This window comes from Oryx dammah, unplaced genomic scaffold (assembly GCF_014754425.2).
Source record: "Oryx dammah isolate SB20612 unplaced genomic scaffold, SCBI_Odam_1.1 HiC_scaffold_28, whole genome shotgun sequence".
NCBI lineage: Eukaryota > Metazoa > Chordata > Mammalia > Artiodactyla > Bovidae > Oryx > Oryx dammah.
Genome location: NW_024070212.1, coordinates 34,176,649 through 34,200,309, shown reverse-complemented (window position 1 = coordinate 34,200,309; position 23,661 = coordinate 34,176,649). Strand labels below are relative to the sequence as shown.

The window sequence follows — 23,661 nt, the reverse complement described above, 5'->3', positions numbered from 1 at the left end:
CATTTTGAGACTCTGAGATTTATTACAGTTTAAAAGCACCTAAAAATATTTCATATATTCTAAAAAATTTTGAAATGTTTAGAACAATTTACACAGTTTCAAAATGCAAATTTCAATTGTTCTTCTGTCATATCCCATCCAAAATACTCCTCTCTCCAACATATATTCTCAAAACCCTATATTCTCAAAAGCCTGAGACAGAGCTGGACAAGACCCATCTCAGGAGGAAGAGAGGAGTCCATCAAGTAGCCACCCTAGGAGTTCTCGGTGATCCCCCTCCCCCATGAGATCAGGAAGATCAGTGTTCAGAACATTCTGAAACTTCTTTTGATTTACCAAGAAGTGGGAAGTGGGAGGGAGGGGACAACAAACCAACCTAATTTTATATCTAGCTACATTATCTATTACCTTGCCTTTCTCTAAAAGAAATATCTGTATTGCCCAAGAACCTCCCTTCTTGTCTCTTTTGGGAGAAACCTAATTCTCTCTGTTGATTTTACCAACAAAACAAGGAAAGATTCATTTGCTATCTGAAACTGGCTTTGGTTCCTCTACTTAAAAGGCAGAAAAACCTACATTAAGGAATAGATCGGAAGTATATATACATACACTAAATACTGATAGATATGTGATGACAGCCTTGCTTTCTAGAGCTAGAAGTTGCTTCTGAAGGTCCACTCCAAAATGGGAATCTGGAAGAACATCCCAGGTTAGGAAGATGGATCCTGTGGCTACGGAAAACTGACCTACCTTGAGAATGAAGTATAAATTAAAGACTCATACTCATTGTTATTGAAAGGGGAAGAGAATAGGACAAATTGGTCCATGGAGGAAAAAGACCTCCAACAGAGAGGGGGCAGGGTTTCATTGTTTACTTTCGGAAAGACTCCCAAACATCACATAAGCATCTGTGTTAAGAGTGAATACAACTTTCACAAAGTGTAAGGTATGTAGGGAGGTAAGGTAGTGGGGAGGTATGGAGTGAAAGATGTTTCTTAACAGTCTTTTGCTACAGTTCTTCTTTATGCCAAGCTAAAGTTTCCAAATAGGTTGGCCAGTATAAGATTTCACTATAATTATCCATTGAAAGTAGAGATTATTAGCAGAATCACACATTAAATAAAATTACAGTTATTATAATCAAAAGTTAAGCAAGTCACTAAAACACAGATGCTACATTAAAAAAAATCAATGTGAAAATGAATTCTTTTCGTAATAGCCTTAATGTGTAATTTTTAAGAGTATTAAATGCCTGGAGAGCATTTTTTGTGTATCGTTATTTTGTACCAGTGTGAAAATTATTAACTACTTATTATTAGCACACTTCCTTTTCTGTAAATATGCCCATTTCTCATCACTTAAATAAAATCAAGTGAAATCATCTTCCCTGGGGGGGTAAATACATCTAACAGTATAAATGTAAAGTAATACTGAGTTACAGTTCAAAGCTCTACAAGGATATCTGTCTCAATAATCTAATAATAGTGTGAGAGAAGAAGAAGAAGGCGACTTTCTAAGATCTTCACTCGCACTGCTGGAAGAATCCTTATAGCCCTGATGAAAAATCTTACCTGTCAACTAAACACTAAAAAAAGTTTACATTAATTATTTTAGCCCTAGCAGAACTTACATGACCTATTTTTAAAATATTATTATCCTGTTATGCATTCCTTGAGCTAGATTCTGAAGTCTAAAATATAGCCGACAGATAACACTGAAAGGGTACACGTGAATTTTCTCACATCACATTCTTGGTTCCCAATATGCACAAATTATGTGCTGATGCAAAAAAGTGAAAGCAGTTACCTCTTGTTTGACTTCTTGCTGTACTTTTCATTATTTTTAGCAACTATGTAAATACCAGTCTATTAAAAACATGCTAATATTATACCACTCTTAATCAGATATAGTTGTATATGCTAAAATGATTTGATAAAGAAAGTACTTGTCTTTATTCTGAAATTCTCAGATTATTGTATTTTGGGTTCATATTACTAATCACAGAACGTTTACATTTTAGTTTTCTTTGTTAGGATTTTTTGGGGAGGTCAGGTAAGAAATATATTACTTTCGGCTGAAGACCAAGGCACTAGTTGCCTATTATCTGCCACATTTTTCATTCTTTTCTATTTTCTTAAAAGCGCTTTATTCTGAGAGGTGATAGGGATCTCGTACTTCTAAGCCATCAGACCTCAGAATCTGTTAAACCAAAGGAAATGTTATCAGATTCTGATTTGATCAAGAAGACATGATACAAATATGATTTTGCTCAGGTAGAAAAGTAGCAGAAACATACAGGCACATCCTTAGAAGAATGCTAGAACTTCTTAGTTCTAGTGAATGTCAGGTAGCGACATTGTTTTATCCCAGGATGAGGGCCACCCTTTCTCCTGTCCCAGCACGATCAAAAAGATTTATTCCAAGGGAATGCCTTCAGATGCATTAAGTTTTATAAGCCTCAGGGTTTGTGGAATTCTATAGATGGAAACAAGAGAAACGTACCTCCACCAGATTAGTGCTACAACATTGCTACAGTATTTATTTGAAATTTACCTGAATAAATGAGTACCTAAGATTTTGAAATGTGCATCTTACACACATTCTTAGATGAAATATTCACATTTTTCCTCTAAGATCTTCAGATGGTATCTGAAAACTCCTCTTATTTAATTAACCTGTGCATTTCACTCAAAAGCACTTGATTACTTGCTCTAGATCTATTTCTATCCATTTTAAAAGGTACATTAAACATTTTAGGGGTTTGAGCCTGCTTTAGTTAGCAAACAATCTGAAATGCAAAAGTTATATAAGAAAAATGAAAATGTTAGTCTTACCTCAGATGGTTTGAGTGTCCCTTGTTCTGAAACAAATGTAAAAATTGGCATTGTCAGTGAAGTAGTTTTGTTTAGTTAGCAACCTTAGCTTGTTCTCTGCAGCGTGGTAGAACACTACTGCTTTGTTTTCCTAATGATACCTGTTAATATATTTCCAAGGTCCCTCAGGCTGGGCTAGTAATTGTTTTGCAACCAGGTTCTCTTGCCTTATTGGCTGTCAGGGAAGTGACTCATAGTACTAAATGACTTCTAGGTTAGGCTTAACTTTTTCAATTGTTTATTAAGCAATTTCAATCCAACCACATAAAGCTCCTTGAAACAGAGACTTGCACCAAGTTTATGTACATAAGAGAAAGCTAGGTGGGAGCCCTTCTTTCAACATATCCAGTTTTAAGAATCCAAACACATGTTGTTATTACAACTGTTTATATTACAATTACTATAACAATTGCAAATTTAACACATACAATTTGCATATGAATTTTGCATTAAGTGGCTGTTTCTTTTAGCTTTTTGCGGGGGAGGGATACAGATTGATTTAAAGATGAAAATTAAAAATGGACAAGATTTAATCCCAATGCTAATTTTCTTTACATCCCAGTTTACCTGTTTAGAAATAGAAATGACAAACTCCATTACATTTCAATTCCTGAAAATGACTAACAGTTAGGAAGAGCCCTGAGATATGCAAGAGAGTAACTTGGCAGAGGGCAAAGGGTATCTCTGAGAGGAAAGACACACTACACATGGAAAAGCTGGTGGGGAATATTTTTGTTTCCTTCCCCCATATCCAGGAGTACTTATGCATATTATAATTTCTCCAGACTGTAGAAAAACATCTCATCATTTTGAGCTTATGCTATATTTTTGCCAACCAAAATGATCCTCTGAAGAAGGATCTGAGAAGAGAAGACACTGATGGGAACATCAGGAGAGAAAGGGTAGTTCTAAAAGAGGGCTCTGTAGACTAAATGAAGCTCTGATAGAGGCTCCAAGAAGCCTCAGAACCAGAGGTCAAGGGGAAAAGTATCAGAGCACCTGAGTAGCTGTCAGACTGCTTTACATAGGAAGACCGCCTGGGGCATGGAACAGGAGGTTTGGGGCCCTTCTGTTTTTTAAAGGACTATATCTGATTAATGGAACTTAAGATGCATGAGCAAAAAGTCACCTTTCTGGAGAAAAGCAAAGCCTGCATTTCTTTTTCAGTGTCAACCCTATCCTAACTTTCCTACATAACTGCTCTGAAGGCATCTTTGCCAGGTCTGAAGTTGGCCTTTACAAAGGACAGAAAGCTATTTCCCTTCTCTCTGCTAGAAATAGGCAGTTTCAGAAGAAAGACTGTCTAAGAGAAGTTGTGTAGGGAGAGGGTCTATAAAAGTGCCATTTGGCTGGATACTGTGCCCAAACTGAGAACCCAGGTTAGGTGAACTCAGGTTCCTAACAGACAAGTTGTGATACCTGTTACACTGGTTTAACCAGAAAGACCTATAAGCCAGAAAAGCTCTACACTACTTTCTTCTTCTACTTTGAGTTAGAGGAAGAGCCTGAACTGGAAATCACAGACAGCAAGAAGCACCAAACACTTTGCTATTTCCAGATGACCTTTCCATGGGAAAATCTCCTATCTTTCAGGGTCAGTGTTTAAAAATGAGAGTGCATCTTAATTTTAATTCAGAAATATTTTTTTTTCTGACATTGCACAGAATTGTTGTTATGTCCTGGTGAAGTGGATCTGTTACAATATGTTTAAATATATTTTATTTTTAGCATAAAACCTAGGATAGCCCACATGGCAGTAGTTGGCACATCACGTTCCAGTAGTGCTCTGGGTTTCCTCAGGAGGAGGAAATGACTGTATCTAAGGTGATGATCTAGCTATGCATATACGTGCACATCTTTACCTAGAAAACAGATCCGGGGAGCAGAAGCTCCTCATTTACAGGCCCTTCCTTCTTGCTGCTCGGTTCAAGCCAGCCAGGCACAGGCATGAGTGAGCACTGAGCGCAAAACACAAAGCAGGTAAGGTCCACGCAAGGTACGAACGGGACTGTCAAGCAAGGGAAAAACCAGACCTGCTGACCACACACCCAACACTCCCTCCTTAACTCTCCTGCTGCCTACTGTCTCCTGTTTTCCTTCTTTGCATCTCATCAAGCTTTCCTCCTAATTCTTATTGAATGTACCTGCTCTTCACAAAGGCTCCTCTGTGTAACCCAGACTGGAAAATGGACAAGGGGCTTCGTGCTGGATACAACTCCAACTCTGAGGGCCTGAGTCCTTAATGGGGGCTTACCTTTTCCTTGCCCCCACTCCCTGTCCTCCTGGCCACCACAGCACTCCCACCCTCCCCACTGCCATCCAGAAAAGAGGCTCATTTCTTCCATGGACTTGGCAGAGAGCAGTTCACACTGTGATCTGCTCATGCTGGGCAGAGCACATAAATAGTGGCTCTTAAAAGTCTGAGGTTTTATTTAGTCATATTTCATGGCAGGGTTCTGTAAATATTCTGAGGAGAGGGCAAAAGCCAAAGGACTAGAAATAACTCTCAGAATCTGTTCTGAGTTCAGAAATTCTTAACCAGGCTCCTTTTATTTATACTTTTGTACTTGTTCTGGTGGTTGTGCCATCAGACTGATTGGCCCCTTTACAAACACGATCTAAATTCTGATAACCATATGAACGCAGCAGCTATAAATTTTACAAAAATAACAGTGATGAGAGAGCAGAAAACCCAACTGCAACACACTGTTTCATACATGTTTAAAGTAAAAGTCAATTCTGGACGGGAAAATAGAATAACAACCTCTTCTGATGATGTATTCTATGGAAAAGTTGCTCTGATTTTGAAATCTACAACACCATCCTTCGTTTCCTCTTGATATGTACCCAAAGCTACTTTGGCGGGCACTCAGAGCTCTAAAACACTCTCTGTGCATCACAGTTCCACATCAGGATGAAGATAATAAGAACTGATGACTATCAAATTTATCTGGCTGAATTCTGACCAAATAGAAAGGTGCGTGGTTGAGATATGACAAAAGATCTCTCATTTACTGTCTCTTTTTCTTCTGGAAATTTCCTTAGAATGGTAATTCAATTCTTCAAGTTTCCAAAAGTTTTTAATCCTCAACTTGCTCTTACCCTGCAGCCGATTTCTCAGGCTCCTATTGATCAAACTATAAAATGTTCTTACCCTTTCAAGAACCTTTCTAGATGGTGACTCACAGGCCCTGAAGGGGTTTATACCTTGCGTTCTTTCATCATGTCCCAACTGGCTTAATATAATTCAGAGAAGTGCTGTTACTGAGGTGCTTGGAGCCTGAGCAGAACTCCATCTTCAGCACCAGCACAGTGCACGTATTTGTGTAAGACAAATGATTTTCACTGAGACTTTAGACTCATATCATTCATTTGTTTAAACATAAATTTCAGTCCTATTATATTTGTTTTCCAATGCAAGTGGCTCTCAATGCATACATTATTACACAACCAGCTTTGTCTCTTGTCTGAAGTTCTATTTCTTAAGACTAAACAAATTGGTGCCCAGTAAGATCATTTGTCTCAAAAGGGATCACAGGGAAGTAATTACCAGGAGAGCCTTTGAAGGTTCTTCATCATCATGGCTAATATTCTATTTTTATGAAACATTAAAACTGAAAGGCAGTAGGACTGATCAAATTTTGGAGGAAGTTGCACAAAACCTATTTTCACCATTCAGATCTATAGCAATATTCTGAAAACACAAAAACATAACTAATACTTGGAAAGAGGCTTTGATTTCAAGTCTTTTCAGGAGCTCTAACAAGGACCCAAGCATATAAGAGTTTTCAGTTCACTCTAACAATTATTAATGTAAGATTGGTGGTGGTGGTTTAGTCACTAAGTCACGTCTGACTCTTGCAACCTCACAGACTGTAACCTGTCAGGCTCCTCTGTCCATGGAATTTCCCAGGCAAGAATATCGGAATGGGCTGCCATTTCCATCATTAAATTGACCCAAATAATTAAATGGAAGGAATAATAACTACTCTCGAATATAAAATTGTCTCGATAAGTTAAAAAAGATAACTGCTGCTGCTGCTGCTAAGTCGCTTCAGTCGCGTCTGACTCTGTGTGACCCCATAGACGGCAGCCCACCAGATTCCCCCGTCCCTGGGATTCTCCAGGCAAGAACACTGGAGTGGGCTGCCATTTCCTTCTCCAATGCATGAAAGTGAAAAGCGAATGTGAAGTCGTTCAGTTGTGTCTGACTCTTCGCGACCCCATGGACTGTAGCCCACCAGGTTCCTCCGTCCACGGGGTTTTCCAGGCAAGAGTACTGGAGTGGGGTATAAAAAACTTTAAATAATGTTAAATAGAACCAAAGTCATTTTTTGGTTATGAAATCAATGATTAAGCTTCAGTTTATGTAAAAGTCATGTGATAAAATGCCTAGTGGTAGAAGGAGATAATAAAATTATATTCTAAAAGTTTATCTCTTATGATAAAACACTGCAATGTGCTGTGCTCAGTCGCTCAGTTGTGTCCGACTCTTTGTGACCCCACAGACTGTAGCCCACCAGGCTCCTGTGTCCGTGGGGATTCTCTAGGCAAGAATACTAGAAGGCGTTGCCACGCCCTGCTCCAGGGGATCTTCACAATCCAGGGGTTGAGTCCAGATCTGCCGCATTGCAGGCAGATTCTTTACCATCTGAACCACCAGGGAAGCCCAAGAAGACTGGAGTGGGCAGCTTACCCCATTTCTCCAGGGGATCCTCCTGACCCAGGAAACAAACTAGGGTCTCCTGCACTGCAGTGGACTCTTTACCAGCTGGGTCAGCAGGGAAGCCCAAATACTGCAATACTATTTATAAAAGAGCTATTTCAGATGGCAATTTGGAGTGCAGGTTCTAGGTAAAAATCTTGCAGGTTTAAGCCATGATGACACCAAGGCTACTTTTAGGGATGGCTGCAGCAGCAGCAGCAACCTGGCCTAGATAAAAGAGTGATTAAACAGATAAGCAAATGGGGATCTGCTTCAGTTAAATATTAGAGCATCTGAGGCTTGCACTCCCCTTAAAGGAAAAGACGGATTAAACCGAAGTCATCTGCTCCAGCAGTATTTGCCTTCCAATGTTACTTTCTTAGTTTAAAACAAGAGAATGTAAAGCAAGCTATGTTGATCAACATCAAGATAAGAAGGGGACAAGAGGAGTTTAGCCCTATATTGCAACAGGGAATAAAAACACAAATGCCCCCAAAGGTTGCAGCCTAGGGCTAGACCTCCATGGTAGCATACTGTGAGAAAGAAACACCACTCTAGAATTACATCAGTTTTGCAGTGACTTGTTGAGAAAGTTTCACATAATGAAGTTCATACTCATTCATTACTAAGGTTGGAAAGTTTTGGCAGCACACCTCAGAATCCATGTCCATGTTGATCACGGAGGTTGCTATGGTGAATGTGAAGAAGTCAACTCAAGTTCAGCAAAAAAGAGATTAGAACTGCCTTCTCTTTATATCTATGCAAATCCTCAAATGTTAAGACATAAACTAATCACCCAACCTTCAAATTTTTTTCCAAGTTGTACAGTTTGTCTTAGGAAAAAAAAAAAAAAAAAACTTAAAGGACCATTTTAAACACTTGAAATGTACTTGAGTTAATAATCATCATAGTCAAATATTAATATGAATGAATTACTTTTAGAAATGAACTGCATTTTTGCCAACTATTATTTTGAAGATGAATGAAGACTAGACAAATTTAAGGGATATAGAGCATGAAATATAAAAGGTTTCTGAACCCAGGGAAGACAACATTCAAAGAAGACATAATTTCCACAAACACAAAAAAAGAAGCGTCTAAGAGCTATTTCAAACGCTTAATGGTTAGTATCTTTACCACATCCAACACTAGCAAGGATTGTAGTTCGGTTAAAATATTCCTATTTAGGAAAAAGTAACAACTTGATGGTCAACACCTTGACTTTGGACTGGATATTAAATGATAGATACAAAAGATGAGAAACACATTCCCTATGGTGAATGTCTATTTTTTTTCTACTAAAGGAAATAAAAAGGAGTGGAGGGAACTCTCTGACAGTCCAGTGGTTAGGACACTACACATTCACTGCCGAGGGTCTAGGAACTAAGATCCCGTAAGTCACATGATATGGTCAAGATAAAATAAAATAAAATGCTACAAACTTCCATTAAAAAAAAGGCTGATTAGAGGATGGGTACTCATTGTGAAAAATTCTTAAAAAATACAATTAAAATTAAAATAGTCAGAGACAGTGGTGCTCACCAAAAAGTCCATGGGTTCCACTACTCGTCCAGCTTCCCTTGTAATTAAGTTGAGGCCACATGACTGGCTTTAACCAATGGACTTCTAATACTAAAAAATGGAATTGCTCACTTCCAATTCAAAGGTCTTAAAAGCAACAAGCCCAGGAGTCACATGTTGAATTCACGGTCATAAGATGGAACTAGCTTAGATCCCTAAGCCATTACTTATAAGGCAAGGACCCACAACAAATACCACATGTGTGAAAAACAAACTTTTATGTGTTAAAACCATTGGGATTTGGGGTTTTTAGTTACCATGATATAGCCTAACCTTGGCAAAGACATAAATCTGACACACAAACTAATTAGAGAATACTTTTTTTTTAAGGTTAGAGAACAATTTAATGCAGACTACTCTTAGATGGGTAGAGTAAGGTTAAAAGATTGGCAAAGAGATTGGAGAGGAAGTATTAATAAAAGAGGGTAATCTTGGAAATGTATGGCAGAAATGGAGTATATTTCAGGGAGAGGAAACACTAAGAGCCAAGCAAAAATTCTAAAAATTGGGACCAAATGGAACAGGAAGTAGATTCCTCCAGAAATAGAGATATTTTTGTCATATTTTTATCCCATGAGCCTGGTTGTTTTCTTGCTACTTATTAACCTAACCCAAGTGTCCCTTGTCAAAGGCTTAGTGATCAATGCTCAGGGTGTGAATTTTAACTTGAATAAATACTATAAAGGAATGCAAAAGTCTACTCAGTTTTCCATCTTTCATCCTTAGAGTACCAGCCAGGGATTCAGATCAGGTTTTTATTTGACTTATCCCACAATCACTCAAGCTCTAGTCTCTCCAAGGGTAGAACCAGGAATTGTCCAATCCTCCACAGCCTCCTACTTCTGCTTCTAAGATTTTCAGAGATTTTCAGGGCTCAGAAATCTTGGTATACTACAGTTCTACTCATTATTCTATCTATCTGTTGGTCTACCCACATACTTATCTATTCATCATGGTTTCCCAGAGGTCAGAACATCAATTCAGCATGGTTCTTATCAGTGAGAGGCTCACGTCTAACTGAATTTTGAACATTATTCTGTGAGGAATAGAAGATATACTGAGAAAATGAGGGATACATCAGCCTTGATTTTAATAAAGATCATGTTGCAAAGTGTATAGTGAAAGGAAAACTAACAGCAGGGAGGAGATTTTTGTAGTTAATCTATAGTAATATCATATATGCAGATTCTCGAGAAACTTAGGAGAACTAAGAAGAACAGGTAATTGAATGAAGATGAGAGAGGCTGTTAAGTCAAGGCTGACCTCCAGCTTTGGGTGACTGTATGAGTGGTGGATCTTTAAGACAAAAAATAGGAGGAAGTTAGCAGTGATGACTACTGAGGTTGGTTTTAGATATCTGAAACTGGAGGTCACTGAAGGATACCTGGGAAGGGATACATTAGAAGATGAAGATTTGGAATTCAAAGCTCAGGAGAGAAGCCTTAAGTGGAAATGGAGCCTTATCTACCTGGGTTGCAGATTTTGGGTAATGCCAGAAAAATTAATCAGATATACAAAGGATGACCTGAGGTGATGTGAAGGAGAATGATTAATAGTGACAGATGATAGAGAAGAATCAAGTTGAATAAGGCCAGCAATGTGATGACCAGTGGAAATAACAACTGCAAGGTGGAAGACTCTTTAGCCTTCATTTAGGCCCTGGGTCATTTTGTACAACTTGTAACTCTTTTCCAACTGACCACTCCCTTAGCTATAAACATGCCCAGTGTTGAATGAAAGGCTCCACTTTTTAAAACTGTCTTCCAACCCAACTATATCCAACTTGTTTACAACAACTTAAGACTTTCCTGGTGGCTCAGACAGTAAAGTGTCTGTCTACAATGTGGGAGATCCGGGTTTGATCCCTGGGTCGGGAAGATCCCCTGGAGAAGGAAATGGCAACCCACTCCAGTACTATTGCCTGGAAAATCCCATGGACCAAGGAGCCTGGTAGGCTACAGTCCATGGGGTCGCAAAGAGTTGGACACAACTGAGAGACTTCACTTCACTTCACTTCACTTCAGCCATTCCTACTAGCCATGACTTTCTGAACCACCATGGATTCTTGAGTAACACTGAACCAAGTGGAATCTCTTTCTGTCTCCTGAAGAGAATATGGGCTATTAACTAATGAAGCCATAAAGCTCTATAAAACTGGGGGTCATCTCAAATCACCTATGATTTATTTTACAGACAGACTTGGAATCTGTAAGTTCGCCTTAAATCAATACTATTCACTTGCTTTAAATTTGGTTGTTGGGATGATTTCTCCCAAAGTCAAGTTCTCTCCTCTGTACAAAAGCCCCATTCAAGTAAACCATGTCTCCAGCCTCTGATATATCTCGTCCTGCCTCCTGCCCTTCTCCCGTACACCCATTTGGCTCCAATCACATCACTCATGGAAAATTAATTGTACTCATGGAAAATTAATTGCAAGCAATTACTCCTGGCTGTCAAAACAAAGAACTGTGCAAAAACTTAAACCAATTTTGGAAACTGAGATTCTCTGCAGACTAGGAAACAGCCCATAAAGTCTAGTTTGCCCATGTCCTCAAAATACCACCTATTTTACCACACACAGATCTGCCAAGCTCAAACTTAAAATCTACCCATGACTACTGCCTACACCTCAACAGGAAGGGGTGAGGCTGAGGAGAGGATGTCAGGAGACTTCCAACTTTCAGAGGGTATCTGTTTGGCAGTGAGGGAGAAAAGGCTGCTGATGAACAGATCCCTTTATTTCTAAGGGCTACCCAGCAAATCCTAATCTGAAGGCAAAGAAAGGGAAGACTCCTCCATACCACTAATTAACTGACTGTGGGCATTCAATGCCATCAGTCTCTTAAAAATCTTAGACAGGAAAGGACAGAAAGAGGAGAGAAAAAGAATGAGGACAAGATGTGAAAAACAGAAGGAGAATGGAGGGCAATTTAAGGATGCAGACAAAGAATCAAGAGAACACAGGACTTAGGTTCAAAACTCCAAGAAGTGGTACTTCCTGGTGGTCCAGTGGTTAAGAATCCACCATTCAATGCAGGGGTATGCATTCCTTTCCAAAAAATAACTTCTTATCATAGCACCTTGGATGAAAATACTGAGTTTTCATTGTGTCCAGGCACTTTGCTATGCATCAACATTATTTCATATGATCCTCACAATAATCCTCTAATTTCATTTTTACGGATGAATAAATGAGATGTTTACATAATTTCCCCAAGTTCATGCAGCTAGTTAAGAGCTCAGCCAGATTTTTAATCATCTCTGCTTGACTCACAACCACTCTCCTACACTATTCCCCGTAGACCGCAAGAACCTTGCCAACTATGGGATCACTTTCTACTCCTCACAGACTGAAACTCAAAAGACAGGGCTATGGGACTGACAAAAATCCACTCACCTACTATGAGCAAATAACATGTTAATTGTCCTCAAAGGGGATAAAGGACAGAACACAAAAAGATGAAACCACAGAAATATTAAGTTATAAACTGCATCAGGTAGGCAATTAAATAGTAATAATGTGTGCTGGTGTGCTGTGTGCACTGCACTCAGTTGTATCTGACTCTCTGTGACCCCACGGACTGTAGCCTACCAGCTGCCTCTGTCCATGGAATTTTCCAGGTGAGCGTACTGGAGTGGGCCACCATTTCCTCTCCAGGGGATCTTTCTGACCCAGAGATTGAACCGCTGTCTCCCATGCATCTCCTGCACGGCAGGCAGATTTTTTAAAGGACAGGACAGATAAAGATGGACCCACACACAAATATAAGTGATAAATTGCATCAGGCAGGCAACTAAAGGGCTTCCCTGGTAGCTTAGCTGGTAAATAATCTGCCTGCCATGCAGAAGACCCTGGTTCAATTTCTGGGTCAGGAAGATCCCCTGGAGAAAGGATAGGCTAGCCACTCCAGTATTCTAGGACTTCCCTGGGGGCTCAGATGGTAAAGAATATGCCTGCAATGTGGGAGTCCTGGGTTCAGTCCCTGGGTTGGGAAAATCCCCTGGAAGAGGGCATGGCAACACACCCAGCATTCTTGCCTGGAGAATCCCCATGGACAGAGGAGCCTGGCGGGCTACAGACCATGGCGTCTCAAAAAGTCAGACACAACTGAGCAACTAAGTACAGCACAGGCAATTAAATAATAATAAATGTATGTACTATTTCTATTTTATACCTCTGTAAACTGTTTCTGACCTTCAGAAACATTAGCAGGTGTTAATCTTGTCTCCTTTACCTACAGACCTTGAGTCAATTAACTGCATAAGCACAGTGACTCCCATCAGCAACTGGGCATGGCTCTTCTGAGGATGGAATCAGTCCAAGCAGGCAGGGCGGGCACAGTGCAGGTGCTCAACTAATGCCAGGCTCTTTCTCCAAGCACTGCCCAAGCCTGGCGTAGACAGTGGCTTGAGGAGCCCTGCAAATACATCTACGAAGGAGCCGAATGAAAGGAATGCACCGTGATCTCCATCTTCTAATAGGATTCACAAGTTTTGTATGACTGCCTATTTTCTGAACTTGGCTCTAAAATGAGCTATTATTCTCTGTTTCACTCTTCTTCACATTATCCAAAATAATTCAATGTCCACCTTTCCCTTTGGGAAAATCAAAGGTTGACACAGCTACCTTTTGAACTCAGGCAGTTAAAGATCCCTTTCTTCTGTTCAAAAAGTTTTACTGATTTTGAAAGGTCTTATTGATAAAACAGAGAGAAACTCAGGGGAAAAGGACAAAGAGAAAGAAGAAGAAAGAGAAAGAATAAAGAGGCCAGAAAAGAAAGAGAAGGAAAAGAGCCCAAGAGGGGCAGAGAGAGGCAAAAGGCTACTGAATGCATAATTGCCAACAGCCTTAGAAACTGTCTCAGGTTACAATCATGGAGCATTATTTTTAAAAACCAAGGGGAAAACATTTACACAAAATCCAAAGGATATACATTCTTTGTTAAAGGCTGGAAAATGACAATGTATTCAATTCATTAATTCATGAATTAGTCTGTGCGATGTTTACTCCTGGCAGCGTTAGCCTTTTGGAGATGAATATTTAACAGAAAAGGGGAGAAATTTAAAAACCAAAGACAGAAAAAGAACCATTTTTTCCTGTTTTGTTTTCCGACTCTATTTGTGTGCTGCCGCTATATCTGTATAGTGTTGGTGAGATTTAGGGGAAGGGGGTGAATGAAACGGGTAGTAGGGAACCTCCCAAGTCCCTCTTGAAGCCCTCCATCTCTCAGCTAGGTATAAAAGTCACAAGAATTTCAAACCATTTTCTAATTGTGCTCATAAACAATAGTTTCAAAAGCCGATATGTTATAATAAACACATATTTAGAGTAAATTAGGCCTTAATTATGTTGAGCAAGTTTTATGTTCTCATTAAAAGCCGAATCACAGCAATAAACATGACTTACCAGCGGAATTAACTCTGCTGCAATTGTCTACTCTTCCCAAACATTCTTTGTGTGCTCTGGCACCACACTTAACACATAAATAACCTTGAAAAAATGTCCCCCTGCAAGGGAAAATCAGAGAGTGACAGGTTAAAAGGCGCAAAATTCTGCAAGCAGAACAAGAGAACACAGCACTAGGCAGAGTCCCCTTCAAGCCAACGGAGAGAACGTTCCTGGGTTCTGAAGGAACGGTCCAGGCACAAGGCCAAGGAAAGATCCGATGGATCCAAACTGGTAAGGCAATATACCCATTAGAAAACATTCTGACTGGGACCTTAGGGCAGCCGAAACATTTGGTAGTTACACCAGTTCCTTTAAACTGAAAGCCAAGACCACGCCAACTGACCTCAGGAGCATCTGGCAGACTCGGCAGGATGTAACCCGGTTGAAGGTATGCATCTTGAACTCATGGAAGTTGGAATCTGCATAGTCTGGCCTTATGTTGGATCTAGACAAAAGGAAAAAGGTAACATCCTCAAGAAAGCTTCACAACACAGCATCAGTCTAAGTTCATCAATTTTACACTGGGTAGAGAGGTGATTCAGGCAAATAGGCTATTAAATACACAATGTTTTCTAAGCCAAATGCTTTGCATTAACATATGCACCAAAATCTGACTGTGTGAGAACCAGCAACATATAAAGACTGAAGCAACCAAATCCGGCTCAGAATTGCATGTTCCCAGGGAACTTTACAGACTGGCCACACAGGTCAACCTGCCAGGAAAAACACAAAGCCGGAGGGATATTCACGCTGTGCGATGATTTCTTTTTTTCTCTAGCTACATCACCAAAATAGAAACTAGCTGCAGGGGGCGAGAGGGAGGAGAAAGGGGTGCTGCATTCCCACAGGGTTCCTGTCGAAATAGGAATGTGGATTATGTAATGATCTATAAAAGTGAATACAAATTTCCCAAAAGAGTTCAAACAAAGCATCAGTCTGATCATTAAAAACGTCTTCCTTAAAAACAACCCAGTTTTCTGGCAATCTAAATAAAAGGTAAACAAAATTACGTTATCATTTATATTTTCTTTATATTATACACACATGCAAAAAAAAAATACTAAGCATACTGCAAAATGACATTCACTGTGCATTTACTCTGTGCCGATACTGTGATAAAACACAATGTGCTCATTACACCTCACTTAACCTTCACAAAAATCCTAACTGTGAGGCACTAATCAATTCACTAGTTTACAAACAGGGAAACAGAGGCTTGCGTGCGTGTATTCTAGGTCGTTTCAGTCGTGTTTGACTCTGCGACTCCATGGACTGTAGCCTGCCAAGCTCCTCTGTCCATAGGATTCTCCAGGCAAGAATACTGGAGTGCGTTGTCGTGCCCTCCTCCAGGGAATCTTTCCAACCCAAGGACTGAACTCATGTCTTTTATGTCTCCTGCACTGGCATGCAGGTTCTTTACCACTAGCACCCCAGGGAAGCCCCAACAAGTTTACATTAAAGGAAAAGGCAGAGCTAGGAACTCCAACCCAGGTCTGTGCTCTTGGCCACCAAAGTTGTAGTGCAAGAAGGAATTCAACAGTATTCACCTTCATATAATTAGATTTTTGTGTTAATAAGTATATGCAAACTGTTAAGTTTAGTCATTTTCAGAGGACTTTTTATATTATTAATTTGTCCATGTTACCAAAGGAAGCAGAAAAATTATGAAAGGATAAGTTAAAAATGAATACAGATCAGAGGGACACCTAGAAAGCTAAGATGAGGCTCTCTGAGATGTTACAAGTGATCTGCGAGACTGTAGGAAAAGTTTGAGATGAGCCAGGATTTCCCCTTTTATAGAACACAGCGACTCTCAAGCACACACAGTCTTGGCATAATGAAGCATAACGCAGGCGGGTAACCAGGCATCAATCTCTGAGGTACCCGGAGAAGCCTTACGAAAAAACATTCACAAAGGCAATTGGAGTAGCAGGCAGTGATGCAGAAGTGTCAGCAAGGTCAGCCTTGCAATCCATCTGCTGAATATAACCGTGCTAAAAATGAAATCAAATATTAGTGCCATCTGGGATTTCTCTGCTCTGTGCTTCTGGCGACCTCACTTTTTAGGAAAATGTTCCACTGCCTGCTGAAAAGGACAGCCATTTCCATGGAGGCAGTTTTGTGTTGCTGATTAAAAATTACAGAGTGTTTCTTCAGGAAGGGAAAAGTTGAAAAAAAGATAACGATCTAGAAACAAAATTCTTTTCACATTGTTAAAAAACATTTGATTCTTGAGTCCATACAGCCAGGCATTGATATGAGCATGTAAACCCATTTTCTCAGCCAGGAAGGCCCATTGTTCATCTCTTTCTGAGCATCAAGGTGATACAGGGATAGAACTGTCCAACAGAAACTTCGTTCTGGAAAACTTGAAGAATTCATCAGCCTGGAGTTTCAGAATAAAAGTAGGTCTCCTTCAGGCAGCAACTCAAGTAAATAGATACAAAATAGGTAAGAATTTAATTAATTTTAGAAGTCTACCCAGAACATCTTTCTCTTAGGGTCAGCCCAAGTCACATGTGTGTGTTGTGTGTGTGTGTTTACCATTTGTATTTAACATTTTCACCAGCTAACTAGGAATAAGCTGACTTTTCAGAAGACAAAAGCTGAGAGCAAGATTACACTGAAAGGTTAAAAAGAAAAATCTTACATAAAGAAAAAAAATAGAAAATATTGTTGACAGTAGTTGCCATAAGTTAAGTGAGACTTGAAGATGTAGGGTAGAACAGTAGAAAGGAACGGTTGGAAATTTGGGGCTAGTTTTTAACTTAACTGCATATTATTTTAAAATGTTTAAATCAAACACTAAAGAATAAAAGTTAACTCTATGACCCTGCTACTAAGGCACTATAGAATATAAAAGCATGGTTGAGAGCAGGAATCTGAAATCAGACCACCTGGGCTTACATCCTAACATGCAAACCACTAACAGGGTGACCTTGGGCAAGTTAATAAGTACAAAACAGGAATACTAATAAAATCAAACTTGGAAAGGAAGGTAACTTACGTAAAGTGCTTAGGACATTGCCTAGCCCAGAGTTAGTGTTCAGTAAGTCTTGGCTCTAATTTATAAATTGCTGATTCTAATTCCACATAATGATGATGTAATCAGGATAATGCTTTTATGAGTGGTGAAGAGTCCCTTGGTAGCCTTGGGACTGAATCTCTAGAGGGTCCCCATTCTCCTAGGAATTTCACTGCAGGAAGGTTGTTGTATGTTCAGTGTACCTGGGACCAGGAATCCATATGTAATGATTTAAGCACATTAAGAAATAGGGTTACTCAGGAAAGGATATGTATGCAAAAAGTCCAGGGAATTAGATGAAGTCATATCAAACACCAACTAAAGATAAGAGAGATGTCAATACACGTGGGGATGCAGAAACCAAAGACAGTAACTTGGCTGAATGGGAAAGCTGGAAAGGTAGGCTGAAGCAGAAGAGGATAAAGAAACATCAGGTTTATAGATTTGATAACACAAGGACAGAGATGATCAAAAGTAGAATTTATTACACACCTCAATGTACCAGGCACATTAATTGACTCTTCATATATTTTTTTCACATTTACTTCTCAAATAAACCTATAAATAGAGTGATTCATTCACTTCAGACTTAAAAGCACCTACATGTAGACAGGCCGTGAAGCAGGAACAGAAAGAAGAGTCCTTGAGCTGGAGACCAGTGGGTGAAAAGGGAGGATGTAGGAGTGAGCAAGAGTGGCTGGCAGGGCCAAGGAAAGAGTTGATGTCTTCAACAGGGACTGACGTCACATTTTCACTAGTTGCTTCAGCCGTGTCTGACTCTTTGTGACCTTATGAACTGTAGCTCGCCAGGCTTCTCTGTCCATGGAGATTCTTCAGGCAAGAATACTGGAGTGGGTTGCCATTTCCTTCTCCAGACATCATATTTAGTTGACCCCTCAAAATCTCTATGACTACTATGTAGAGAATTCCTTGCAGTGCAGCAAAAGTGGACAGAGCAAGCCCAAGTATGGGGTTGCACTGACTGCAGATGAGAACTGACCTGTTACAGGTCAGCTCACTCGCCTGGTCATACAGCTATAGAAAAAGGATTCCATTTAAGTAACCTGCTTTGATATACTACAGTTTACTTATGAGAACTTCAGTGGAATCTCATAGAGCCCATTTCTTTTGCTTAGGGCCCATTATTAAACACAAGTAGGCTTCCCTTGTTTAACCAGTCAATCAAATATTTATAGAGCAAGGCATACTGATGTTCTTGGGGCTCCTATAACCTTTCATGATCTCTGACTGTCATCTCGTCCTCTGGCTCCATGTGGGAGCCAAGTTGAGGACCATACAGCTCACCTAGCCTGAGCAATCCGCTCCATCCTGTAGATCTGTATTTCAACCACTCCTCAGGCATCTCAAATGCAGCACACACAAAACTCAACCCCACACCTTTCCTACCATACCTGATTCTTTTTTAAAAAAAATACAAGCCTTGTTTGGAGGGCTGATCTTTAATAGATAACAGCAATGGAGCTGCTACGTATGAAATCCTGATGTAACACATCTGATTCCAATCAAATTCTGATGTCAATCTATTACCATTCACTCCTTCTAGGAGAGAAACTCAAAGAGGCATGATGAATTTTTCCCTTTCCCTGACATTCTCTATATTTTCATTTTTTCTTCACCTCTCCCCTGCTCCAATTTCTTTTTCCCTGACACCATGACCAACTTCTACTGATTCAACTGTTAAAATACCTCCTCTAAAATGCCGGTTCCATTCTCTCTTGTCACTTCCTAATTCAAATCCTCAGTAACTCCCAACTAAATTGTGACAATGACCTTCTTAATTATTCCATCTCCTACTCTCTCTATTTAAGGCCATCTTTCCTACTATTTCCAGAATACTTTTAAGAATGAAAATATGATATGTCACTCCCTTCTTTGAATACGGCTGCTGATTCCTAATGCCTATGGGGATAAAGATAAATCTTCTAGCAATGGCATGAAGAGTTTTTAAGCTCTAGCTTTAGCTACCACTCACCTGCCCCTTCTTTCCCAAACACTCACAAGCCATACACTATAAACATGCAGATCTTACCCCATTTCTCAGTCATATTCTTCATGTCTATAATCCTGGATTTATAATCCATTCACTCTAAATGTTTCCCCTAACTTATAACTGCTAATTTACCTGGTTACTCACTTAGGACCAGATTTTGAAAAACGAGACTCCTTTGAATATTTTCTTTGGGTCCGCATGATTAAGATAGTGATTATCAGTATCACATGGATTCTCAAAGCACTTTTTTGGTCTTCTAGTACAATACTACCTTGTATTGGAACCACTGATTATCTGCTTCCAACAATCAGAAACCTGTTCAATGCTATTTATGTCTATATTACCAAGACTTAGCTCAATGTTTCCTATCTATATATATTAAGCTTATAGCGTAATTTGGAGAAGGAAATGGCAACCCACTCCAGTGTTCTTGCCTGGAGAATCCCAGGGATGGGGGAGCCTGGTGGGCTGCCGTCTATGGGGTCGCACGGAGTCGGACATGACTGAAGCGACTTAGCAGCAGCAGCAGCACTGAATAAATTAACAAATATTTTTACCTCTAGTAGTAGTATTCTGCTACTTAAAGGTAAAAGAACTAAAAAAAGAAAACGCGTTGTTGTCATACCTTCAGAAAGATGTCCACTGAGTTAGAGAAGCAAAAACTCATATCCATGAAATAACGAAACTTATAATTAAGGATCAAAGAAACAAAAAGGGGAAATCAGTTAGTGGCTAAACAATAAGAGAAAGTCAGTGGTGTTTCATGGATAAAGGAAAGGGAGAAAATGGCATAATCTGGAGAGAGAAAACAAGGTTGAAAACTCAAAAATGAATATCAAGTGTTCATAGAACAATGGGCAGATACACCATTTTTGACATTGTAATAGTTAATATTATGTCTCAAGCTGACTGGTCCATGGGTTGCCCACATTTTTGGTCAAACATCATCCTGGATGAAGATATTTTTGGACAAAATTAACACTTAAGTCTGAGACTGTGTAAAGCAATTGCCCTCCCTAGTGAAAGTGGGCCTCATCCAATCAGTTAAAGGCCCGAATAAAATGGAAAGGCTGACCCTCCCGCAAGTGAGAATTATTTCTGCCTGACTACCTTTGAAATGGGACATAGACACTTTTGCCTTCAGACTCAAACTTAAACAATGGCTTCGTCTGGGTCTCAAGTCTTCAGGTCATAGGAAAGACCCATGCCATCAGTTCTGCTGGTGGCTTTTTAAGTCATACTGAACAATACATCTTTGGCTCTCCTGAGTCTCCAGCTTGCTGACTCACCCTAGAAATCTTGGGGCTTGCCAACCTCCCCAAATGCATGAGCCAATTCCTTATGACATATAATACATGCACACACATACACATACACACACACACACACACCCCCATTTGTTTTGTTTCTATGAAGAAATCTAATACAGAGACACTAGAAAGTAACATTAGATAGGACTGCTGTTCTTGTTGTTCAGTCGCTAAATTATGTCCAACTCTGTGTGACTCCATGGATTGCAGCACATCAGGCTCCTCTGTCCTCACTATCTCCCAGAGTTTACTCAAATTTATGCCCATTGAGTCAGTGATGCTATCCAAGCATCTCATCCTCTGCTGCCCCATTCTCCTTTTGCCTTCAATCTTTCCAAGCATCAGGGTCTTATTAGGTGGCCAAAGTATTGGAACTTCAGCTTCAGCATCGGTCCTTCCAGTGAATATTCAGGGTTAATTTCCTCTAGAGTTGACAGGTTTCTAAGTCCAAGAGACATGGACTTGCAGTCCAAGAGATTCTCAAGAGCCTTTTCCAGCACCAGAATTTAAAAGCATCGATTCTTCAGTGCTCAGTATTTTTTGGGTCCAACTCTCACATCTGTACATGACTACTGGAAAAACCATAGCTTTGTCACAAACTGATGTCTCTGCTTTAATACACTATCTAGGATTGTCATGGCTTTCCTTCCAAGGAACAAGCGTCTTTTAATTTCATGGCTGAAGTCACCATCTGCAGTGATTTTGGAGCCCAAAAAAATAAAGTCTGTCACTGTTTCCACTATCTCCCCATCTATTTCCCATGAAGTGATGGGAATGGGTGTCATGGTTTTAGTTTTTAAAATAGTGAGTTTCAAACCAGCTTTTTCACTCTCTTCTTTCACCCGCATCAGGAGGCTCTTTAGTTCCTCTTCATTTTCTGACATTAAAGTGGTATCATCTGCACATCTGAGGTGGTAGATAGGATTACTGGGGCCAATTACGAAAGGAGGGGATAGAAACAATACTAAAGTTCAAGTCTGTCAGCCTCCACAATATTTTCCTTGACACCCCTAAGCCGACTTAATATGAACCACCGAGGCTTTCACTAATTTTGTGCAACCCCTAAGAGAAATCACCACACAGCATAAAAATTGCTTGTCTGCAGGTCCCTCTTCCTGCTGGCCTATGTGGTGCTTGAAAGCAGGGGGCTTGACTTCTCCTTTTTAACTTGTCTCACCTTTACAGTTACCAAACATTCGACTAGGAAAATGAACTGCCAGGCATTTATGGTTGATGGAAATAAGAAAAATATGCTTTCCTATAGCATTTACTTTACTTTTCAGAAGGCTGCCTTTGCTGCATTGTCAGATGGAAATTTGGACAGAATACAGTAGATATAAAGACATTTTTACTATGCAAAAAAATTTTATCTCCCATATAAAATAAAGCTGAAGAAAAACATAATGCTTAACTGAATTTCACTTAAATGCTATAATTTATGTTTATTCACCTACAACCTCTCCTTTCTGAGAAAACAACATTTAATCTTTTTATAACAACTACAATTCAATTCACAGATACAAATATATTTCAGTAGAAAAGTATGACAGTGGAATTACTAATATCAGTTCAGTTCAGTCACTCGGTCATGTCCAATACTTCGTGACCCCATGGACTACATCACGCCAGGCTTCCTATCCATCACCAACTCCCAGAGCTCGCTCAAACTCATGTCCATTGAGTCGGTGATGCCATCCAACCATTTCATCCTCTGTCGTCCCCTTCTCCTCCCACCGTCAATCTTTCCCAGCGTCAGGGTCTTTTCCAATGAGTCAGTTCTTTCCATCAGGGGCCAAAGTACTGGGGCTTCAACTTCAGCGTCAGTACTTCCAAAGAATATTCAGGGCTGATTTCCTTTGGATTGACTGGTTGGATCTCCTTGCAGACCAAGGGACTCTCAAGAGTCTTCTCCAACACCACAGTTCAAAAGCATCAATTCTTCAGCACTCAGCTCTCTTTATGGTCCAACTTCCACATCCATACATGACTACTGGAAAAACCACAGCTTTGACTAGACAGACCTTTGTTGGCAAAGGAATGTCTCTGCTTTTTGATAGGCTGTCTACATTGGTCATAACTTTCCTTCCAAGGAGGAAGTGTCTTAATTTCACGGCTGCAGTCACCATCTGCAGTGATTTTGGAGCCTCCAAAAATAAGTCTGTCACTGTTTCCATTGTTTCCCCATCTATTTGCCATGAAGTGATGGGACCAGATGCCATGATCTTAATTTTTTGAATGGTGAGTGTTAAGCAGCTTTTTCACTCTCTTTTTTCACTTTCATCAAGAGGCTCTTTAGTTCCTCTTCACTTTCTGCCACTAGGGTGGTGTCATCTGCATATCTGAGGTTACTGATATTTCTCCTGGCAATCTTGATTCCAGCTTGTGCTTCATCCAACCAGGCATTTTGTATGATGTACTCTGCATAGAAGTTAAATAAGCAGGGTGACAATATACAGCCTTGATGTACTCCTTTCCCAATTAGAAACCAGTCTGTTGTTCCATGTCCAGTTCTAATGGTTGCTTCTTGACCTGCATACAGATTTCTCAGGAGACAAGTAGGGTGGTCTGGTATTTCCATCTCTTGAAGAATTTTCCACAGTTTGTTGTGGTCCACACAGCCAAAGGCTTTGGTGTAGTCAATGAAGCAGAGGTAGTAATATATTAGTGATACAGCCAGCTATTACTATAGGATTAGTGATACAGCCAG

The 23,661-nt window shown here is 39.9% G+C and overlaps 1 protein-coding gene across 3 annotated transcripts in view; it reads right to left on the bottom strand.

Moving 5' to 3' along the window:
- VAV3 (vav guanine nucleotide exchange factor 3) overlaps positions 1 to 23,661 on the bottom strand; it is a 425,211-nt gene that overhangs the window by 145,632 nt on the left and 255,918 nt on the right. For all 3 annotated transcript variants that reach the window (XM_040232183.1, XM_040232185.1, XM_040232184.1), the window contains 3 exons: positions 14,952 to 15,053; positions 14,567 to 14,667; positions 2,835 to 2,860 (listed from right to left, as the gene is read on the bottom strand). In XM_040232183.1, coding sequence (XP_040088117.1) covers positions 2,835 to 2,860; positions 14,567 to 14,667; positions 14,952 to 15,053 — 229 coding nt within the window. The remainder of the gene's footprint in view (positions 1 to 2,834; positions 2,861 to 14,566; positions 14,668 to 14,951; positions 15,054 to 23,661) is intronic.